This window comes from Ictidomys tridecemlineatus, chromosome 16 (genome assembly GCF_052094955.1).
Source record: "Ictidomys tridecemlineatus isolate mIctTri1 chromosome 16, mIctTri1.hap1, whole genome shotgun sequence".
In the NCBI taxonomy this organism is placed as follows: domain Eukaryota; kingdom Metazoa; phylum Chordata; class Mammalia; order Rodentia; family Sciuridae; genus Ictidomys; species Ictidomys tridecemlineatus.
In genome coordinates this window covers 20,282,440-20,301,756 of record NC_135492.1, presented here as the reverse complement: position 1 = coordinate 20,301,756, position 19,317 = coordinate 20,282,440, and the positions used below count along the sequence as shown (strand labels likewise).

The window sequence follows — 19,317 nt, the reverse complement described above, 5'->3', positions numbered from 1 at the left end:
CTCTCCACCTCACAGCTCAGCCAGACATTCCTTCTTCCCACTGGTTTCAAATAGACACCGTCTGCTAATTGTCATTATCGCTTAGTGAAATAGTGGAAAGAATCAATCTTCCTTACCCCCTCCCTTCCCCCCTCCCTTCCCCCCTCTCTTTCTCCCTTCCCTTTGTGTTGGAATCTGGGCTGGCCTCCAATTTGTGATCCTCCTGCTTCAGCCTCCCGCTTAACTGGGGTTACAGGCTTGTGCCAATGTCCCTGGCAAGAACACTTTTGAAAGCATTTGTTTTCTCTTTGTGAATATTATCCTTGAGGAAAAAGAATGATCACTCAACACTTCCTCGTGTTTGGTCAAAATAACTGCTTTAAAGGGAATAAGGGGGTTGTTTATAGATCCCAGGGATATGGAATTCTGGGCTACATCAATACAGTATAACTGCTCCCTTTTCTGAGAGTCCATGATGTAGAGTCACACCAGTCCTGTAGTTAGGTAAGCACACAGGGTAATAATGATGTAGGGACAAAGGAGACAAGGCACTGAAGATAGTTGTAAACAGGTTTATCTGGCTGCAGCCAGTCTCAGAGGGCAATGCTTTTGCTGTAATCAATCCATCCATCCCTTGAAAATTGAGTTCAGGTGGTTTCAAAATTTTATACCCAGTATGTAAGGAGAGGGGGTCAGACGTTCACATTGAAATACAGGGACCCCCAAATAACTCTCAGACCACAGAGTCTCATTCCAGTTAAGCCTTTATTGCTGGCCAGTTGCAGACACTCTGCTCTCGAAAGAATGAGATGGTCGGTGTGGTGCCCCTGCCTTCAGTTGGCTCCATATTTAAGCACAGAAACCACAAAAGTAAAGTTTGGGGGTTCAGTCAACGTAAGTAAGCCTGAAAGTTGTGGTCAGTTAGTCTCCAGTAGGCCCCATAGATCATTCTGTGTTCTTTAGGAATTTTCATGAACAAAAGAATACAAACTGCCCCAGTCATGAGCTTTTTGAGTGTCATGGCTGAGTTCACAAAGTGGAGTCACCATAGTCAAGTTGTCACATCACACACATAAAAGCAGGTTTTTCTTTCTCTGTTCTGGCCAAGTTAACCCTTCAAGGACAGCACCTGAGGAGGGCAGAGCTTCTTCTCCCCTTTCTTTCCTCCCCCACCAGCTGTTACCATGGAGCCCAGTTGGTGACTTATTTGTGAAGCCCAGCTCGAGGCCAGAGGCCTTGTTTGAACATTACTACAAACTATTATTCTGGATACAAGTGTGTAAAAAACTAGTAACGGGGAGTCCAACACCTGGAGTGCTGATTTCTTTCTTTTTTTTTTTTTTTGTTTTAGAGAGAGAGAGAATTTTTTTTTAATATTTATTTTTTGATTCTCGGCAAACACAACATATTTGTTTGTATGTGGTGCTGAGGATCGAACCCGGGCCGCACGCATGGCAGGCGAGCGCACTACCGCTTGAGCCACATCCCCAGCCCAGGAGTGCTGATTTCTTCCAGACTAGCTGCCCAGTAAAGTAGGGCAACACAAAAATAGGAAGTTTATCTACACTGAACTTTTTTGTGGATACTCTTTTATTGATAGTCCTAAAATTAGCCATGGTGCAGATTTCTGGAAAACCCAGTTAATTTTTTTTTTTTTGTGAAAAAATTGGTTGCCACTACAATAATGTCTGATTCCTTTACTGTCCTTTATCCCCAGCTCTTTTCAGTATGATTTTCAGAAAGGATGTGGCTATGGTGCTCAACTCTGGCTGAAAGTTGTGATCCTCCTGCCTCAGCTTCCCAATCTGTTGGGATTAAAGTCATCGACAACCCCAGCTACAAAAAATACATTATTTTAACCCAAATATTAATTATCATACTAAGGAACATGGATTAAAGTTACCCTGAATAATGTGTGTGACCCTCCCTGGAAAAGATTACATCACTTCTTTTTTTCTTGCTTTCTTCTTTATTTTCTTTCTTTCTTTCATTTTTTTTCCTTCTACTTTTTCCTTTTTTAATATACCAGAGATTAAACCCAGGGGCACTTAAACACTGAGCCACATTCCAAGTTTTTTTTGTATTGTATTTTCAGACATAATATCACTAAGTTCCTGATGGTCTCACTAAGTTGCTGAGTCTGGCTTTGAATTTAGCAATCCTCCTATCTTAGCCTCTCAAGCTGTTGGGATTATAGTTGTGTGCCACTTTGCCTGGCCTCCATGAACTTTTATAAAAGAAACTGTGTATCACTGCATTAACCAATTGCATTGGTAGGAACATCAGATTGGTGGGGTACAGAAAAAAACAAAGCAAATAAATTCTGTATGTCTGTTACTGCATTCTGAGCTTTGGTAGATTTTGGAGATGTCTCGTAAGGTCAGTGATATATTCTGAGAAGTTTTGAGATTGTGGTCTGATATAAGAAATTAAGATGATGTGCTATTTAAGGGCTTATAATAGCCCAAGATAATATTTGCTCTCCATACAGAACCCTGCTTTTCCACCCTCATGGTGGTCTAGTTAGTCAAAGTCAAGTACTCTGAAGGTTCTTTGATGTAGATGCAACTGTATAGAGAACTTGAGTTCACAGCTGTAAAAATCTTGTGCTTTTTCTTTTATCTTCCTTAGGTGTAGGCACCATGTCAGATTTCTTGGGCAGAGGTTCCCTTTGGGCACCTCCCAGAATCCCATGTCCTCAGCCACTATCCTCTCCTGGAGCTGCCACAGAGTGCCCATAGCTTCCCTGTGCCTTGCAAGGTGAACAGAATTTCAGGCTCTGGGTCAGCTGCTCCTAGAGGACAGCCTAAGGTGTGGGGTGCAGCCTCTCAGGGAAGCTGCTGGGGGCCCTGGGCTGAGAAATCTTCTGGAAAAGGCCTCATCTAAACAGCTACATCCTTGAGACCTTGTTTTTCCCAAGCTCTGTTCCCATTCCTTGGAGACAGGCGAACACTCAGCCTGTTGATGCTGGTGCTGAGGGGCCAGGTGAGCAGTGACTCCTACCCTTTTCGTCTCTCATAATGTGAAGGAGCAAAACCTCTCCTGGAGCATAAGGACCACCCACCCCAGTGCAGAGCTGTGCAAACCTGTAAAGCCTCATAGACTGGAGTCATGGTCCAGGTGCCTGGGAGGGTGATCCTGGATGCTTTCCTTGAGCAAGACCAGGAGAAAGCATGTCCCAGCTGTCAGGGACCTTCCCTGCCCCTTGAGCCTGACACATCTGTGCTCCCTCAGCACCAAAGCTTTTTGTGTATCACTTTGAAATGATTTGCTCACTTAATGTGAGGCCCAGGTTTATTTATTCAGAGTCAAATGGGATAGACTATTATTAAAGAGGCAAGAGAGAGGTGGATTAAAATCCACCTTTTTTTTGGTTGTTGTTGTTAAAAATCCCAGCTTACAGCCAGGTACAGTGGTGCACACCTGTGATCCTTCCTGCTCCAGAGGCTGAGACAGGAGTGTTGCAAATTTGAGGACAGCCTTAGCAACTTAGCGAGGCCTTATGTAACCTGGTGAGACTACTCCTCAAAATAAAATATAAAAATGACTGTGGATGTGGCTCAGTAGTAAAATATCTCTGGGTTTAATCTCGAGGGCATCAAACAAAAAAGAAAAAAGAAAAAAAGAAAAAAAAAAACATCTAATTACCTATTTTACCTTTTGCTACCCCTGAATATGTGTAGAAAGTTTGTAAGATTCAGATTTGTCTTTTCAGTGGTTTCAAATTGAAATCCAACCCTAGATTCCAAAATACTACGTAAGATACAGAGAAACTCTGTCTTGCATTATTGCTGCAAAATTTGAGTCCAATTCTACTAATTTATGAATGTGATTTCATGAAAACTAGTATCTGTCCTTCACAAGGTGATGAATTTTACAAAGGACGACAGTTTTCACCGTTGTTGTCCTAACTTGGCAGGTTCAAGTGAATTGTGTGGTTTTTTGGTATCAGGAATGGTACCCAGAGATGCTTAACCATCAGCCTCTTTTAGATTCTTTGTTTTGAGACAGAGTCTTGCTACATCATCTAGGGCTGCTGGGGTTACAGGTTTGTACCAGCACACCCGTCTTCATTGTAATTTTTAAGGACAACTTTGGCAATGCCTTGAATACCTAACTGTCATCATTTTATCACTGAATATCAGTGAAAGAGTAAATGACACCTGTTTTCTGCAAAGAAGAGATCCATGTGTTTAAATAATGGTGCTGATCCCCTCACCATGTCACCTAATTCCTATTCCCTCCCAACTGCTTCCTCGTGGGGCCAAACTTTTGGGAGCTAGCCTTTTAGCTTATGAAACTTGGGAGTAACATAAATGCTCTTTCTATTCTCTCTGTCCTGTACAACATAAATGCTCTTTCTATTCTCTCTGTCCTGTTGCTTGGTCTTAGATACAGTTTACTGTTTTCAATTTTTTTGAAGAGTATTTTTTGTTGTTGCTGTAGTTGGACACAACAGCTATTTATTTATTTTTATGTGGAGCTGAGGATCAAAACTAGGGTGTCTCATGTGCTAGGGAAACACTCTACTTCTGAGTCAGAATCCCAACCCTCCTATTTCCATTTTTAGATATACTTTTTCTTATGTTTACCTCCAAAATACAGTAAACCATGCCCTAAATTTCACAGAAGTTGGTTGAAAGCTCAGTGTTTTTTAGAGAGTTTATAACATGGGAACATTCAATCTTTGTGAGAAAGTGTGGTGTCTTTCTACTGATTTTTTTGTGTTTTTATGCCTCTAATTGTGTACCTTTTGTATCATAATCATGTTTATCTAATTACATGTATTTTTTCAAGCTACTCTCCAGCCCAAGAGAATTAGTATTGTAGTCTGTTGTTTATTTATTTGCTTCCTTATTGAGTGCTGGGAATTGATGCCATGGACTTGCTCATGCTTAGTTATCTTCCAGAAATAAATTTCAATTTGTGAGGAATGTTCTGGAGTTGTGCAGGCATTTTACTGGGGAATAAACCTACAGGCACTTGACCACTGAGCACATCCTCAGCCCTTCTTATTTATTTATTTTTTCTTTTTCCTTTTTTAAAATATTGTATAGTTGTAGATGGATAGAATACCTTTATTTTATTTATTTTTCTGTGGTGCTGAGGATCATACCCAGTGCCTCACACATGTTAGCAAGTGGTCTGCCACTCAGCTACAGTCCCAGACCCCCTTTTTATTTTTGATGAAGACCAGTCTCACTAAATTCCTGAGTGTCTTGCTCTGTTGCTGAGACGGGCCTCAAACTTTTGCCATTTCCCTGCCTTGACCTCCCTAGTGGCTGAAATTACAGGTGCACACCACTACACCAGCAGTTAGAGTGAGTTTTGAAGAGTTATCATCCAATTTCTTTCCAGATGAAATAGTATTGAAAATCAGTTTTCTTACTTTTGTTCATACTTTTGAAATTTGTAACTATGACTCTTTGCTTTATTTTTGCATTATTATAAAAAATGTATTTAGCATATTAATATTGTTTCTTATGTATACATTTTTAAAACTTCATGGCTTGATAGTTTATTTACTTCTTTATTAGATAAACTTTGTTTTTATGAGCAATTTTAGGCTTACATAGTTTATTAGTCAGTGTTCTCTAGAGGAACAGTATCAAGAGGAAGTATGATTATCAAAGGGGAGTCATTAGATTGGTGTACTTGACCTGAAGGTGGATGTCCACAGTGGCCATCGGCAGGCTGGAGAGCTTCAGAAGTAGTAGCTGCAGAGTCCCAGAGGCTGAAGCCACAGAACAATAGGGATCAATGGTGCTGCCTTAGTCCAGAGCAAAGATTCTAGAAACTCACTAGAGAATCACTGACAGAGTTCACTTTGGGAGAGTGAAGAATTTTGTTCCACCCAAGACACCATCCTATTCGATGGTGCTGCCTAGCTTAAGGAGGTTCTCCAGTTTGGCTCACTATCCCTTATGCCAGTCATTTGTAGACATACCCTCATAGACACACCCAGAAGCTCATTAATCATCAGCATCCTTTAATCCAATCAAGGTGACATTTAAATGTGCCATTACATATAGTATCAAATACCCCTTCTCTCCAGCTGATAGTCTCCACTGTTTTCAAAATATTGAATTGGTGTAGGGTGTTGAACATTGGATAAAGAGAATGGATGAAGCAACATTTTGGATAAGCCAAAGTTTATCCTTTATTTTAGGGTTCCTCTTCCTTGTGATGTGATTGTGTGTGTCACGTCGTATACAAGATAATGTCATACAGAAGAGAATCTTCTTCTCTGGGAATCCTGTGTTCTACTTGTTCATCACTCCTCCTCATTTCTTCCTCCCTCTCTGCTTCCTATATCTCTGGCACCCATCAGTTTTGCTAGTGCATCTATAATGTTGTCTTTTCCAGAATGTTCTTGACTTGGAATCTTACTGCACTTGGCCATTTCAAACTGGCTTCTCTCACTTTCCAGTCTGCCTTTAAGGGTGCTGTATCTTTCCAGGCTGCAGAGCTCATTTTCTGGGTGATGCTCTTTGGTGTGGTTAAACTTCAGCTTTTCAATTCAGTATTGAATGGTGCGTCTTCCTTGCATCTAGCTTTGGGCCGTTGTGGATATGGCTGCTGTAGTCACTGCAGTGAGAGTTCCTGTGCCCATAATTTTCACATCATTTGCATAGACACCTGGAGTGTGATGACTTAATTGTACAGTTTTTTGCATTTATGATTAAAATTTGCATTTATGTTTATGAGCATCATTCATAGTCTTCTGTTTCATACTTTTCTTCATCTATTTATTTTGGATAATATGGTAACTTATGCCTCAGGGAGACTTAGGAGGTGTTAACTCAGCTGTTATGTTCTGGAAACAAAGTAGAAAACTGGTGGCAGTTCTTATGTGTCTCATGGAAGCCTGTTTGAGATGTCAGAGCCTTGCCTTGCCTTTTTAGGAAGTAATTAGTTTCTGAGTCTGGTTTTCTCAGCAGCCATGGATGCATCTATTTTGTGTATTTCCCCTTTTGTGTGAGTTGTAGGAGATTGTATCTCTCAAAGAAGTGGTCCAGTTTCTGCAGTTGTCTAATTTGTGTCAAGCACATTTATGATAATCTTGTAGTCCCAATGCACTGTTGACGATGACACTTTTAAATCTGTTAGTAGCTTTTCAGTCCTCGATGCTTTTTTCTTTAATATTATTGTATATTTTACACTTTTTATTTTTTTCTTTTTATGTGGCAGTGAGGATTGAACCCAGTTTCTTCCAAGCACTAGAAAAGCAGTCTTCCACTGAGCCAAAACCCCAGTCCCTGTCCTCTGTATTCTTAGCCTTTTGTCGGTTAATCAGTGATGCAGATGTTCATGAAGAACTTTATTTGCAGACTGCGGATTTCCTGATTGTGGTTTCACCAACACCTTCTCTGTTACCTACCTGTGGTCAATTTAGGTTTACCGTGCTCTTCTTTCTCTGGTTTTCTGAAGTGGCAGTTTCATTGGTTGCTTTTAGCTCTTGTTTTCTGAAATGTGCGTTGGATGACTTAGATACCAATACAGCGCCACCTCTGGTGTCCTCTATGAAATTCCTATGATGGACTTTTACATTTTTTTCTTTCAAAATGGTCACTTTTTTTCTTGAGTCACCTCTTTGTCCTGTGTCTGTTCAGAGCCCTGTGTTTAATGTCTTTTTCCCTGGAGGCTTTTCAGCTTCTTGTGATCTGATTTCTGCTTTAGCTCTCATATTCTTTGAGCATACATGGGATTTCACTGGTGGTCCACTTTTAGGGGTGTGGTTTATGTCCTGTGGAGTGTTGCTGTGACCCTGAAACCTCAGTGTGCTTCCCGTTTGGTTGAAGGTCCATGAAGCCCTCCTGTCTGCATCATTGTCCTGACAGAGTTGGGCTGATGTCTCAGAGGGTAATTGTGGGTTCTTCATTGTTTGGGGTGGTTCTGTATGGTTTCAGTCCTTGAGTATGCTTCTGTGTAAGTGGCAGAAACATTTTCTTTGTCTGTTCCATCACTGTGCAGACATCATAGCATGCTTACAGATGTAAGTGGTGGCCTATTTCACACGTAGACTGTGTGGGATAGTTCAGAATTCTGGGCTACAAACTTGTTGCTTTACCACACTCTGGAAGAGCTTCTGCCTTAGGTTTGTTTGCACCACCATTGCTACAGGCACAATGAATCTCTTTCACAACAGACAATCATTGCAAATGTGGCCCATCCTTGATCAAAATGTCTTTGAGCAGAACATTGGTATGTGTCTCATAAATGTATATTATGGTAGTGAACTGGCTGCTGTTAAGAAGAGTTTGACAATCATTGGATATTCATTTTGCTGTGAGACTTAGAAAAGTAGCGCCTGCTGTTTATTAAGAAGATTGTTTTGAGAGTTATAAAACTTTGTAAGGCTGTTTTTTGGACAAGGTGACAATTTTATTTTTAAAGAGAGAGAAGAGAATTTTTTAAAATATTTTATTTAGTTTTTTGGCGGACAAAACATCTTTGTTTGTACGTGGTGCTGAGGATCGAACCCGGGTCGCATGCATGCCAGGCGAGCGCGCTACCACTTGAGCCACATCTCCAGCCCATGGTGACATTTTTAGATCATTGAGTTCTTTCTTTCTTTTTTTTCTCATTTTTTATTGGTTGTGTAAAACATTACAAAGCTCTTGACATATCGTATTTTATACATTAGATTCAAGTGGGTTATGAACTCCCATTTTTATCCCAATTACAGATTGTAGAATCACATCGGTTACATATCCACGTTTTTACATGATGCCATATTAGTGACTGCTGTATTCTGCTACCTTTCCTATCCTCTACTATCCCCCCTTTCATCCCCTCCCGTCTTCTCTCTCTACCTCAACTACTACAATTCATTTCTCTCCTTGTTTTTTTTTCCCATTCCCCTCACAACCTCTTATATGTAATTTTGTATAACAATGAGGGTCTCCTTCCATTTCCATGCAATTTCCCTTTTCTCTCCATTTTCTTCCCACCTCATTTCTCTGTTTAATGTTAGTCTTTTTCTCCTGCTCTTCCTCCCTGCTCTGTTCTTAGTTGCTCTCTTTATATCTCTTTATATCAAAGAAGACATTTGGCATTTGTTTTTTAGGGATTGGGTAGCTTCACTTAGCATAATCTGCTCAAATGCCATCCATTTCCCTGCAAATTCCATGATTTTGTCATTTTTTAGTTCTGCGTAATACTCCATTGTGTATAAATGCCACATTTTTTTTTTATCCATTCATCTATTGAAGGGCATCTGTGTTGGTTCCAAAGTCTAGATATTGTGAATTGTGCTGCTATGACATTGATGTGGCAGTATCCCTGTAGTATGCACTTTTAAGGTCTTCAGGGAATAGTCCGAGAAGGGCAATAGCTAGGTCAAATGGTGGTTCCATTTCCAGCTTTCCCAGGAATCTCCATACAGCTTTCCAAATTGGCCGCACCAATTTGCAGTCCCACCAGCAATGTATAAGAGTACCCCTTTCCCCACATCCTCGCCAGCACTTGTTGTTATTTGACTTCATAATAGCTGCCAATCTTACTGGAGTGAGATGGTATCTTAGCGTGGTTTTGATTTGCATTTCTCTGACTGCTAGAGATGGTGAGCATTTTTTCATGTACTTGTTGATTGATTGTATGTCCTCCTCTGAGAAGTGTCTGTTCAAGTCTTTGGCCCATTTGTTCATTGGGTTATTGGGTTTTTTTTGTTTGTTTGTTTTTTTTAAGAGAGAGAGAGATAGGGAGAGAGAGAGAGAGAGAGAGAGAGAGAGAGAGAGAGAGAGAGAAGAGTTTTTAGAGAGAGAGAAAGAGAGAGTGAGAGAGAGATTTTTTAAATATTTTATTTTTTTAGTTTTTGGGGGACACAACATCTTTGTTTGTATGTGGTGCTGAGGATCGAACCCGGGCCGCACGCATGCCCAGCGAGCGCGCTACCGCTTAAGCCAATCCCCAGCCCAAGAGAAAAGAGTTTTAACATTTATTTATTTTAGTTCTTGGCGGACACAACATTTTTGTTTTGTAGGTGATGGATCGAACCTGGACCGCATGCACGCCAGGCGAGTGCGCTACAACTTGAGCCACATCCCCAGCCCTTATTTGTTTTCTTATTGTTAATTTTTTTGAGTTTCCCAGCACCATTTGTTGAGTATGCTATCCTTCCTCCATTGCATGCTTTTAGCCCCTTTATCAAATATAGGATAGTTGTAATTTTGTGGATTGGTCTCTGTGTCCTCTATTCTGTACCATTCATCCACCCGCCTGTTTTGGTACCAGTACCATGCTGTTGTTGTGACTATTGCTCTGTAGTATAGTTTGAACTCTGGTATCACTATACCGCCTGACTCACACTTCCTGCTTAGAATTGCTTTTGCTATTCTGGGTCTTTTGTTTTTCCATATGAATTTCATAATTGCTTTGTCTCTTTCTACAAGAAATGCCCTTGGGATTTTGATTGGCATTGCATTGAAACTATAGAGAACTTTGAGTAATATTTCCATTTTGATGATGTTAGTTCTTCATATCCATGAACAGGGTATATTTTTTCATCTTCTAATGTCTTCTATTTCTCTCTTTAGGGTTCTGTAGTTTTTATTGTATAAATCTTTCACCTCTTTTGTTAGGTTGATTCCCAAGTATTTTATTTTTTTTTTGAGGATATTGTGAATGGGGTGGTTGTCCTCATTTCTATTTCATAAGATTTGGTGCTGATATACAGGAATGCCTTTGATTTATGCGAGTTGATTTTATATTTGCTGAATTCATTTATTAACTCTAGTAGTTTCTTTGTAGACCCTGTTGGGTCTGTTAGATATATTATCATATCATCCACAAATAGTGATAATTTAAGTTCCTCTTTTCCTATTTTTATGTCTTTAATTTCTTTCGTCTGTCTAATTGCTCTGGCCAGTGTTTTGAGAACTATATTGAATAGAAGTGGTGATAGAGGGCATCCCTGTCTTGTTCTAGATTTTAGAGGGAATGCCTTCAGTTTTTCCTCCATTCAGAATAGTGCTAGCCTGAGGTTTTGCATATATACCTTTTACGATGTTGAGGTAAGATTCTGTTATCCCTTGTTTTTCTAGTATTTTGAACATAAGGGGATGTTGTACTTTATCGAATGCTTTTTCTGCATCTATCGAGATGATCATGTGGTTTTTTAAGTCTATTGATGTGGTGAATAACATTTATTGATTTCTGTATATTTACCCAGCCTTGCATCCCAGGGATGAATCCTACTTGATCATGGTGCACAATTTTTTTGATATGCTTTTGTAGTCGATTCGCCAGGATTTTATTGAGGATTTTTGCATCTATGTTCATTAGAGATATTGGTCTGTAGTTTTATTTCTTTGAAGTATCTTTGTCTGGTTTCAGTATCAGGGTGATGTTGGTCTCATACAATAAATTTGGAAGATCTCCTTTTTCTGTTACTTGAAATAACTTGAAAAGTATTGGTATTAATTCTTTTTTGAAGGTTTTGTAAAACTCCGCTGTATATCCATCTGTTCCAGGGCTTTTCTTGGTTGGTAGTCTTTTAATGGCTTCTTCTATTTTCTCTTTTGTCATTGGTCTGTTTAAATTGTGTGTATCTTCCTGACTCCATCTGGGCAAGTCATATGACTTAAGAAATTTATCGATATCTTCACTATCTTCTATTTTATTGGAATATAGGGTTTCAAAATAATTACTAATTATCTACTGTATTTCTGAAGTATCTGTTGTGATATTGCCCTTTTCATTCCATATGTTGGGATTTTGAGTTCTCTCTCTTCTCTTCGTTAGCATGGCTAACGGTCTGTCTATCTTATTAATTTTTTCAAAGAACCAACTTTTAGTTTTATCAATTTTTCAATGTTTTTTTATGTTTCAATTTCATTGATTTCCATTCTGATTTTAATTATTTCTTGCCTTCTGCTACATTTGCTGTTGTTTTGCTGTTCTTTTTCTAGGGTTTTGAGATGAAATGTGAGTTCATTTATTTGTTGGTTTTTTCTTTTTTTGAGGAATGAACTCCAGGCAATGAATTTCCCTTTTAAAACTGCTTTCATTGTGTCCCATAGATTCCGATATGTTGTGTCTGTATTTTCATTTATTTGTAAGAATTTTTTGATTTCTTCCTTTATGTCTTCTGTAACCCATTGATCATTCAGTAACATATTGTTCATTTTCCAGGAGATGCAGGATTTTTTCTTCCTTCTTTTATCATTGATTTCCAGTTTCATTCTAAATGATCAGATAAGGTCCATTATATTATCTCCACCCATTTATATTTACTAAGAGTTGCCCTATGGCATAATATATGGTCTATCTTTGAGAAGAATCCATGTGTATTTACATGAGCTGAGAAGAATGTGTATCCACTTGATGATGGTTGATATATTTTATATATTTTGGTTAAGTCTAGGTTATTAATTGTGTTATTGAGTTCTACAGTTTCTTTATTCAGCTTTTGTCTTGTGGATCTGTCCATAGGAGAGAGCGGTGTGTTGAAGTCTCTGGTAATTATTGTGTTGTGGTCCATTTGACTCTTGAACTTGAGGAGAGTTTATTTTAAGAACGTTGCAGGACCATTGTTTGGTGCATACATATTGATAATTTTTATGTCTTGTTGGTGGATGGTTCCTTTTAACAGTATATAGTGGCCTTCTTTATCCCTTTTGATTAAATTAGGTTTGAAGTTGATTTTATTCGATATGAGTATGGCAACTCCTGCTTGCTTCAGAGGACCATGTGAGTTGTATGATTTTTCCCAGCCTTTCACTTTCAACCTGTGTATGTCCTTTCCTGTCATATGAGTCTCCTAAAGGCAGCATATTGTTGGATTCGTTTTTTTATTCAAGGTTACTAGCTTTTGTCTCTTTATTGGTGAATTTAAGCCATTAACGTTTAAGGTTATTATTGATCTATTGTTTGTTCTTCCAGACATGCTTATTTATGTATTTATTTTAATATGGCTCGTTGTCTTTTTGGTTATATTTTTTGTTTTTTTTTTTATACTGGGTTACCTCCCAATGTTAGTTTTGGGTGCTGTTTTTCAATTCCTCTTCTTGTAGTGTTTTGCTCAGAATGCCTTGCAGTGCTGGTTTTCTGGCTGCAAATTCTTTTATCTTTTGTTTATCATGGAATATGTTAATTTCATTGTGAAATCTGAAGCTTAATTTTGCTGGATACAGTATTTTTAGTTGGAATTCATTATTTTTCAGTGTTTGAAATACGTTGTTTCAGGATCCTGTTGCTTTCAACGTCTGTGATAAAAAATAAGCCATTAACCTAATTGGTTTACCCCTGAATGTAATCTGCCTTCTTTCTCTCATAGTTTTTAATATTCTCCCCTTGTTCTGTGTGTTGGATATCTTCATAATTATGTGTCTTGGAGTTGTCTATACATTTGTGGGATATTTCAGATCTCAGTGACCTTTGAGGATGTGGCTGTGAACATCACCAAGGAGGAGTGGGCTTTTCTGGATGCTTCCCAGAAGATCCTTTACAGAGATGTGATGCTGTAAGTTCTCAGAAACCTGGCTTTTATAGGTAATAATGATGGTTTTAAAATTAATCAAATCGAGAACTCATGTTTATTTTGCTCATTTATGTAGAAGGTGAAAAGGAAATCAGTTGATGAATTATTGAAGCATAAATGGCACCTACAATTTGGCCAAGCATTTCTAGGTCCTAAATATTCATAATGATTATTATGTTGTCTAATTTTAGGAAACAAGTGGGAAGACAAGACCACTGAAGATCAGATTGAAAACTGTGAAAGAAACCTAAGGTAACTGTACTCACAAGAGGAATTCGTGAGGGAATCTGAGAACTGTCATATAATTTTTAAAGCAAACCAACCGAAGAAGTATGCATAATTTGAAATGTATTTATTCTTATAATATTTTTTATCAGAAATACATACTTATCTGTAACAGGTATTCAGTCTTTTCAAAGTATTTGACATGCAAAAGGACTATGAAATTGCATATGTGAATATGACTATGTGAATAATAGCCATAGAGAAGCTGTGTTGGAAAGGATTGTTTCCTTTTAATCTCTTTATTTTCAGGCAACTTTAACAAGTCAGAAAATCTAGCCTTTATGTGATGTTGGTAGAAATTTAAAGACCTATAAAAAAATAGAAAACTGTGAATGAGTTAGGTATCAATTATGTGCTGGTCACTTCTTCTTCAAAGAAGTCCTATGGTAAACTTCAAACTTTCCCTACAGAATAGTGTGGGGAAACCTTCAAATCGATTCCAATTTTTAACCAAACAAAGACAAATTTTAATAGATTAAATCCATGTGACTTCATTTTGTGTGCAAATGATTTCATATGTCCTTCTTTCCTTTATAGGCACATCACATCTCACTCTGGACACAAATACTATAAGCGTGAAGAATATGAAGAGAAGCCATGTGAATTTAAACAATATAGGAAATCTCTGGTTTCTCTCGAAAGTGTTGACACACAAATGTTGTTACAAACTGGATATAGACCATATGAAAGTACAGTGTGTGGGAAAGTCATCAGTTGTTCCAATGACATTTAAAGACATGAAGAAACTCATACTGGGGGGCAACCCTATGAATGTCAACAATGTGGTGAAGCCTCTTCTTCTCTCCCAGGTGTTCAAAGACACATGATAATACACAGTGGAGATAAACCTTTTCAATGTGAGGTATGTGGGAAAGGCTTTCATTTCTCCTCTTTATTTAGAAGATATGAAAAACTGATTCTGGAGAGAAATTTTATGAATGTAAACAAGATGGTCGAATCTTTATTTCACAGACAAGTCTTCAAAAGCACAATGTCACACACAGAGGGAATGCACAATTTAAATGTAAGGTATGTGGGAAAGACTTTGCTTATCCCAGATTACTTAGAATACATCAGAAAACACATACTGGAGAGAAGCCCTATGAATGTAAGCAGTGTGGCAAAGCCTTTACTAGATCTTGTGACCTTCACATACATGAAAGAACTCACACTGGAGAGAAGCCCTATGAATGTAAGCAGTGTGGCAAAGCCTTTGCTAGATCTGGTGACCTTCACATATATGAAAGAACTCACACTGGAGAGAAGCCCTATGAATGTAAGCAGTGTGGCAAAGCCTTTGCTACATCTCGTCAGCTTCCTATACATGGAAGAACACATACTGGAGAGAAGCCCTATGAATGTAAACAATGTGGAAAAGCCTTTGCTATATCCTATAAACTTAAGACCCATGAAAGAACACACACTGGAGAGAAGCCCTATGAATGTCAACAATGTGGCAAAGCCTTTGCTAGATCTGGTGACCTTCACAGACATGGAAGAACTCATACAGGAGAAAAGCCCCTATGTATGTAAGCAGTGTGGAAAAGCCTTTCCTACATTCCATCAGCTTCATGCACATAGAAGGACACATACTGGAGAGAAGCCTTATGAATGCAAACAATGTGGAAAAGCCTTTGCTACATCCTCTAAGCTTCGTGCACATGGAAGAACACATACTGGAGAGAAGCCTTATGAATGCAATCAATGTGGAAAAGCATTTGCTATGTCCTATCACCTTAACAGACATGGAAAAACACACACTGGAGAGAAGCCCTATAAATGTAAGGAGTGTGGAAAAGCCTTTACTAGATCTAGTTACCTTCAGATTCATGGAAGAACACATACTAGAAAGAAACCCTTTGGATGTCAACAATCTGGAAAAACATTTGCTTCATCGCGTCATCTTCACATACATGGAAGAATGCATACCGAAGAAAAGCCTTATGAATGTGAAAAATGTGGAAAAGCCTTTACTGCTTCCTCTTACCTTCAGATACATGAACGAACTTATACTGGAGAGAAGCCCTATGATTGTAAGCAGTGTGGCAAAGCCTTTGCTACATCTAGTAAACTTCAAATACATAGAATAGTGCATACTGGAGAGAAGCTCTATGAATGTAAGCAGTGTGGCAAAGCCTTTGCTAGATCCAGTGAACTTCAAATACATGGAAGAGTGCATACTGGAGAGAAGCCTTATTAATGTAAGCAGTTTGGCAAAGCCTTTGCTAGATCTGGTACCTTCACAGACATGAAAGAACTCATAGTGGAGAGAAGCCCTATGTATGTAAGCAGTTTGGCAAAGCTTTTGCTACATCCTGTCAAATTCATGAACATGGAAGAACACATACTAGAGAGAAGCCTTATGTATGTAAGCAGTGTTGAAAAGTCTTTGCTAGATCTAGTCATTTTCAGATTCATGGAAGAACACACACTGGAGAGAAGCCCTATGAATGTAAACAGTGTGGAAAAGCCTTTTCTAGATCTAGTCACCTTCAGATTCATGGAAAAACACACAATGGAGAGAAGCCCTATGAATGTAAGCAGTGTGGAAAAGCATTTGCTACATCTAGTTGTCTTCAGATTCATGGAAGAACACATACTAGAAAGAAACCCTTTGCATGTCAACAATGTGGAAAAACATTTGCTTCATCCCGTCATTTTCGCATTCATGGAATAATGCATACCGGAGAAAAGCCCTATGAATGTATACAATGTGGAAAAGCTTTTACTGCTGCCTCTTACCTTCAGATACATGAACGAACTCATACTGGAGAGAAGCTCTATGAATGTAAGCAGTGTGGGAAAGCCTTCACTGAGTCCTCTCACCTTCACTCACATGAACAAATTCATACTGGAGAGAAGCCCTATGAATGTAAGCAGTATGGCAAAGCCTTTGCTAGATCCAGTGAACTTCAAATACATGGAAGAGTGCATACTGGAGAGAAGCCCTATGAATGTAAGCAGTGTGGCAAAGCCTTTGCTAGATCTGGTGACCTTCACATACATAAAAGAATTCATAGTGGAGAGAATTCCTATGTATGTAAGCAGTGTGGCAAAGCCTTTACTACTTCCTGTCAGCTTCATAAACATGGAAAAACACATACTGAAGAGAAGCCCTATGAATGCAAACAATGTGGAAAGCCTTTGCTACATTCTATAAGCTTAAGAGCCATGAAAGAACACACACTGGAGGGAAGCCCTCTGAATGTAAAGAATGTGGAAAAGCCTACACTACTGCCTCTTACCTTCAGATGCATAAACACACTCATACTGGAGAGAAGCCCTATGAATGTAAGCAGTCTGGCAAAGCCTTCACTCAGTCCTCTTACCATCACTCACATCAACAAACTCATACTGGAGAGAAGCCCTAATAATGTAAGCAGTGTGACAAAGCCTTTGCTAGATCCAGTGACTTTCACAGACACGGAAAAATGTATAATGGAGAAAAGCCCAATGAATGTCAACAATGTGGAGAAGCCTTTGCCACATCTTGTCTGCTTCACACATGTGAAAGAACATATACTTCATAGAAGTCATATGCATGAAAACAATTGGTAAACTCTTCTGTTATTACTGTTTCACTCATATACATGTAGGAAGTTTACTGGAGAAAAATCCTTTGAATGTGAAATATGGTAAATCACATTTCATATCATCCTCAAAGACAAGAGAGACTCACACAGCTGAAAATGTGTGTGTGTGTGTGTGTGTGTGTTTGTGTGTGTGTGTGTGTGTGTTTGTGTGTGTGTATGAATGTGTGTGTGTGTGTGTGTGTGTGTGTGTGTGTGTGTGTGAGAGAGAGAGAGAGAGAGCAAAGGATCAATCGATCCACTGGGGATTTAGCCTGGTGGTGCTCTACCACTGAGCTACATTCCAGTTCCTTTTTACTTTTTATTTTGAGACAGGGAGTTGCTGAGTTTCTTAGGGTCTTCCTAAGAAGCTGAGGCTAGCCTCCAACATTGATTCTTCAGAATCAGCCTCTCGAGTCTGAGGAATTAAAGGCATACACCAAACTTCCAACTGAATAACTCTTTAAATGTGAAAAATATCACAAATCTTTCCATTGTCCCTGTTGCCTTCAAAGCCATTTCACTCACATTGAAGAAAAATCCCTCTGAATTTGGGGGATTTGCTACATTCTGTCAGCTTCATTTCCTTTCTTATATATGAAAACATTCATGCAGAGAAGCCCTGTGAATGTGAGAAATGTAGGAAATCTTCTAGTTTTCTCATTTTTTTCCTAAGGACTGGGAATATTGTTTTGGAATAAAAAGAATAAATCCTATGCAAGTAAGAAATATAAAGGGTTCAGCTGTTCTAGTTTTTTTCAGTTGTATGAAAAGACTCATAGTGTAGAAAATGCTGAGGATAAGCCATATGGGGATGTATTCAGCTTTGAGAGTTTTCTCCAAAGGCACAAAAGAATTCACATGTTAAAATCCCCTTTCTATCTTTAAAAATTGCAGTAACACTTTCAACTGTCCAGGTCCCTCTGAACAGCATTTAAGAAATCACACTGGGAAAAAGCCCTTTATGTAGAAATGTGGTGAGAACTTTGCTTGTTTCAGATCTATTTGAATTTTTTCAGAGATGAGGAAAATTTTATTTTATTTCATTTTATTTATTTATTTTGAGATAACCACTGTAGCTGTGTGACAATGGTGTGTGCCTTCATTTCTTTTTTTCTTTCTTTTTTTTTTTAAAGTACTCTGAGAGTACTTTAAAATACTCCCCTCCAACCCAGGGTACTGGGTTGGAGGGGAGTATTGCATCAGCATGAAGATTTGAAAGCAACATGTTTTTCTGGGTTAAATCTCTCTTATTGTTAGATTCCATTTTTCCGTATTTTAAGTCTTTTGTGTCTAATGTTTCATTACATATTGTATATGTTAGTTTAGGCCTCTCTACTCCAGCCTTTGGTACAGATTGGTGAAATGGCTCTTCTGAACTTCTTTCCTCTCTTTCTTAGTTCAGATTTCACCCAGGAGTGCTCTAGCACTGAGTTTCTCCACAGTCCTTTTAATTGTTATTTTTTGAGATGGGGTGAGGCTGGCAGCTGGGACCATAGGGATGTGTCTGTGTACCCTGCAGCTGGCATCTTCCTTTTGCTTGATTGCTTATTGATCTATTGATGACTCTGGGACCATCACTCTTGTCACTTGTGCTTGTTATAAGGCTCATGTATTGTGCTGTATGTAGGCACATTAAAGAGAATTATAAAACAATGTCATTTGTGTATATTGTTTAGAGAGGCGCTTTCTCAAAATATATTTTGCCCTATACTTGAGTTGCTTTCTCTTTTCTTTTCCCAGTCCTGGGGACCAAATCCTGCCTTGTGCATGCTAGTCAGGCATTCTAGCACTGAACGCTTCGTAGCTCAGGTGGTGAATTTGCTGCAGCTGTGAGTGTGGACCCCACAAATAACCACATCAGCAGATGTAGCTCTGCAGGTGTTTCTTCCACAATTGCAGCTGATCTCTTCCTTTTTAAAGGTCTTTTATACCAGTGAATTTTTTTTAAAAAACTACATCCAATTTAGGTTATCTCCCCATGAATAATACTTAGGTGGA

The 19,317-nt window shown here is 38.7% G+C and overlaps 1 protein-coding gene across 1 annotated transcript; it reads left to right on the top strand.

Annotated features, from left to right (window-relative positions):
- The first annotated feature begins 783 nt into the window (after window positions 1–783).
- On the top strand, window positions 784–19,034 carry LOC144371237 (uncharacterized). Its single transcript, XM_078033652.1, has 6 exons — window positions 784–873; window positions 13,347–13,444; window positions 14,285–14,436; window positions 14,557–14,609; window positions 14,853–15,472; window positions 16,144–19,034. Exons 1-6 carry the CDS (start codon window positions 784–786, stop codon window positions 17,303–17,305), a joined length of 2,175 nt encoding a protein of 724 aa, XP_077889778.1. The 3' UTR covers window positions 17,306–19,034.
- The last annotated feature ends 283 nt before the right edge of the window (window positions 19,035–19,317 follow it).

Bases quoted from the DNA above. Each gene is read 5' to 3' on its own strand.
- LOC144371237 (XM_078033652.1), top strand. From the start codon at position 784: ATGAGATGGTCGGTGTGGTGCCCCTGCCTTCAGTTGGCTCCATATTTA. The intron at 874-13,346 runs GTAAGTAAGCCT...GGGATATTTCAG, and splicing joins AGTTTGGGGGTTCAGTCAAC to ATCTCAGTGACCTTTGAGGA. The intron at 15,473-16,143 runs GTCCTATCACCT...AGTCTTTGCTAG, and splicing joins TGTGGAAAAGCATTTGCTAT to ATCTAGTCATTTTCAGATTC.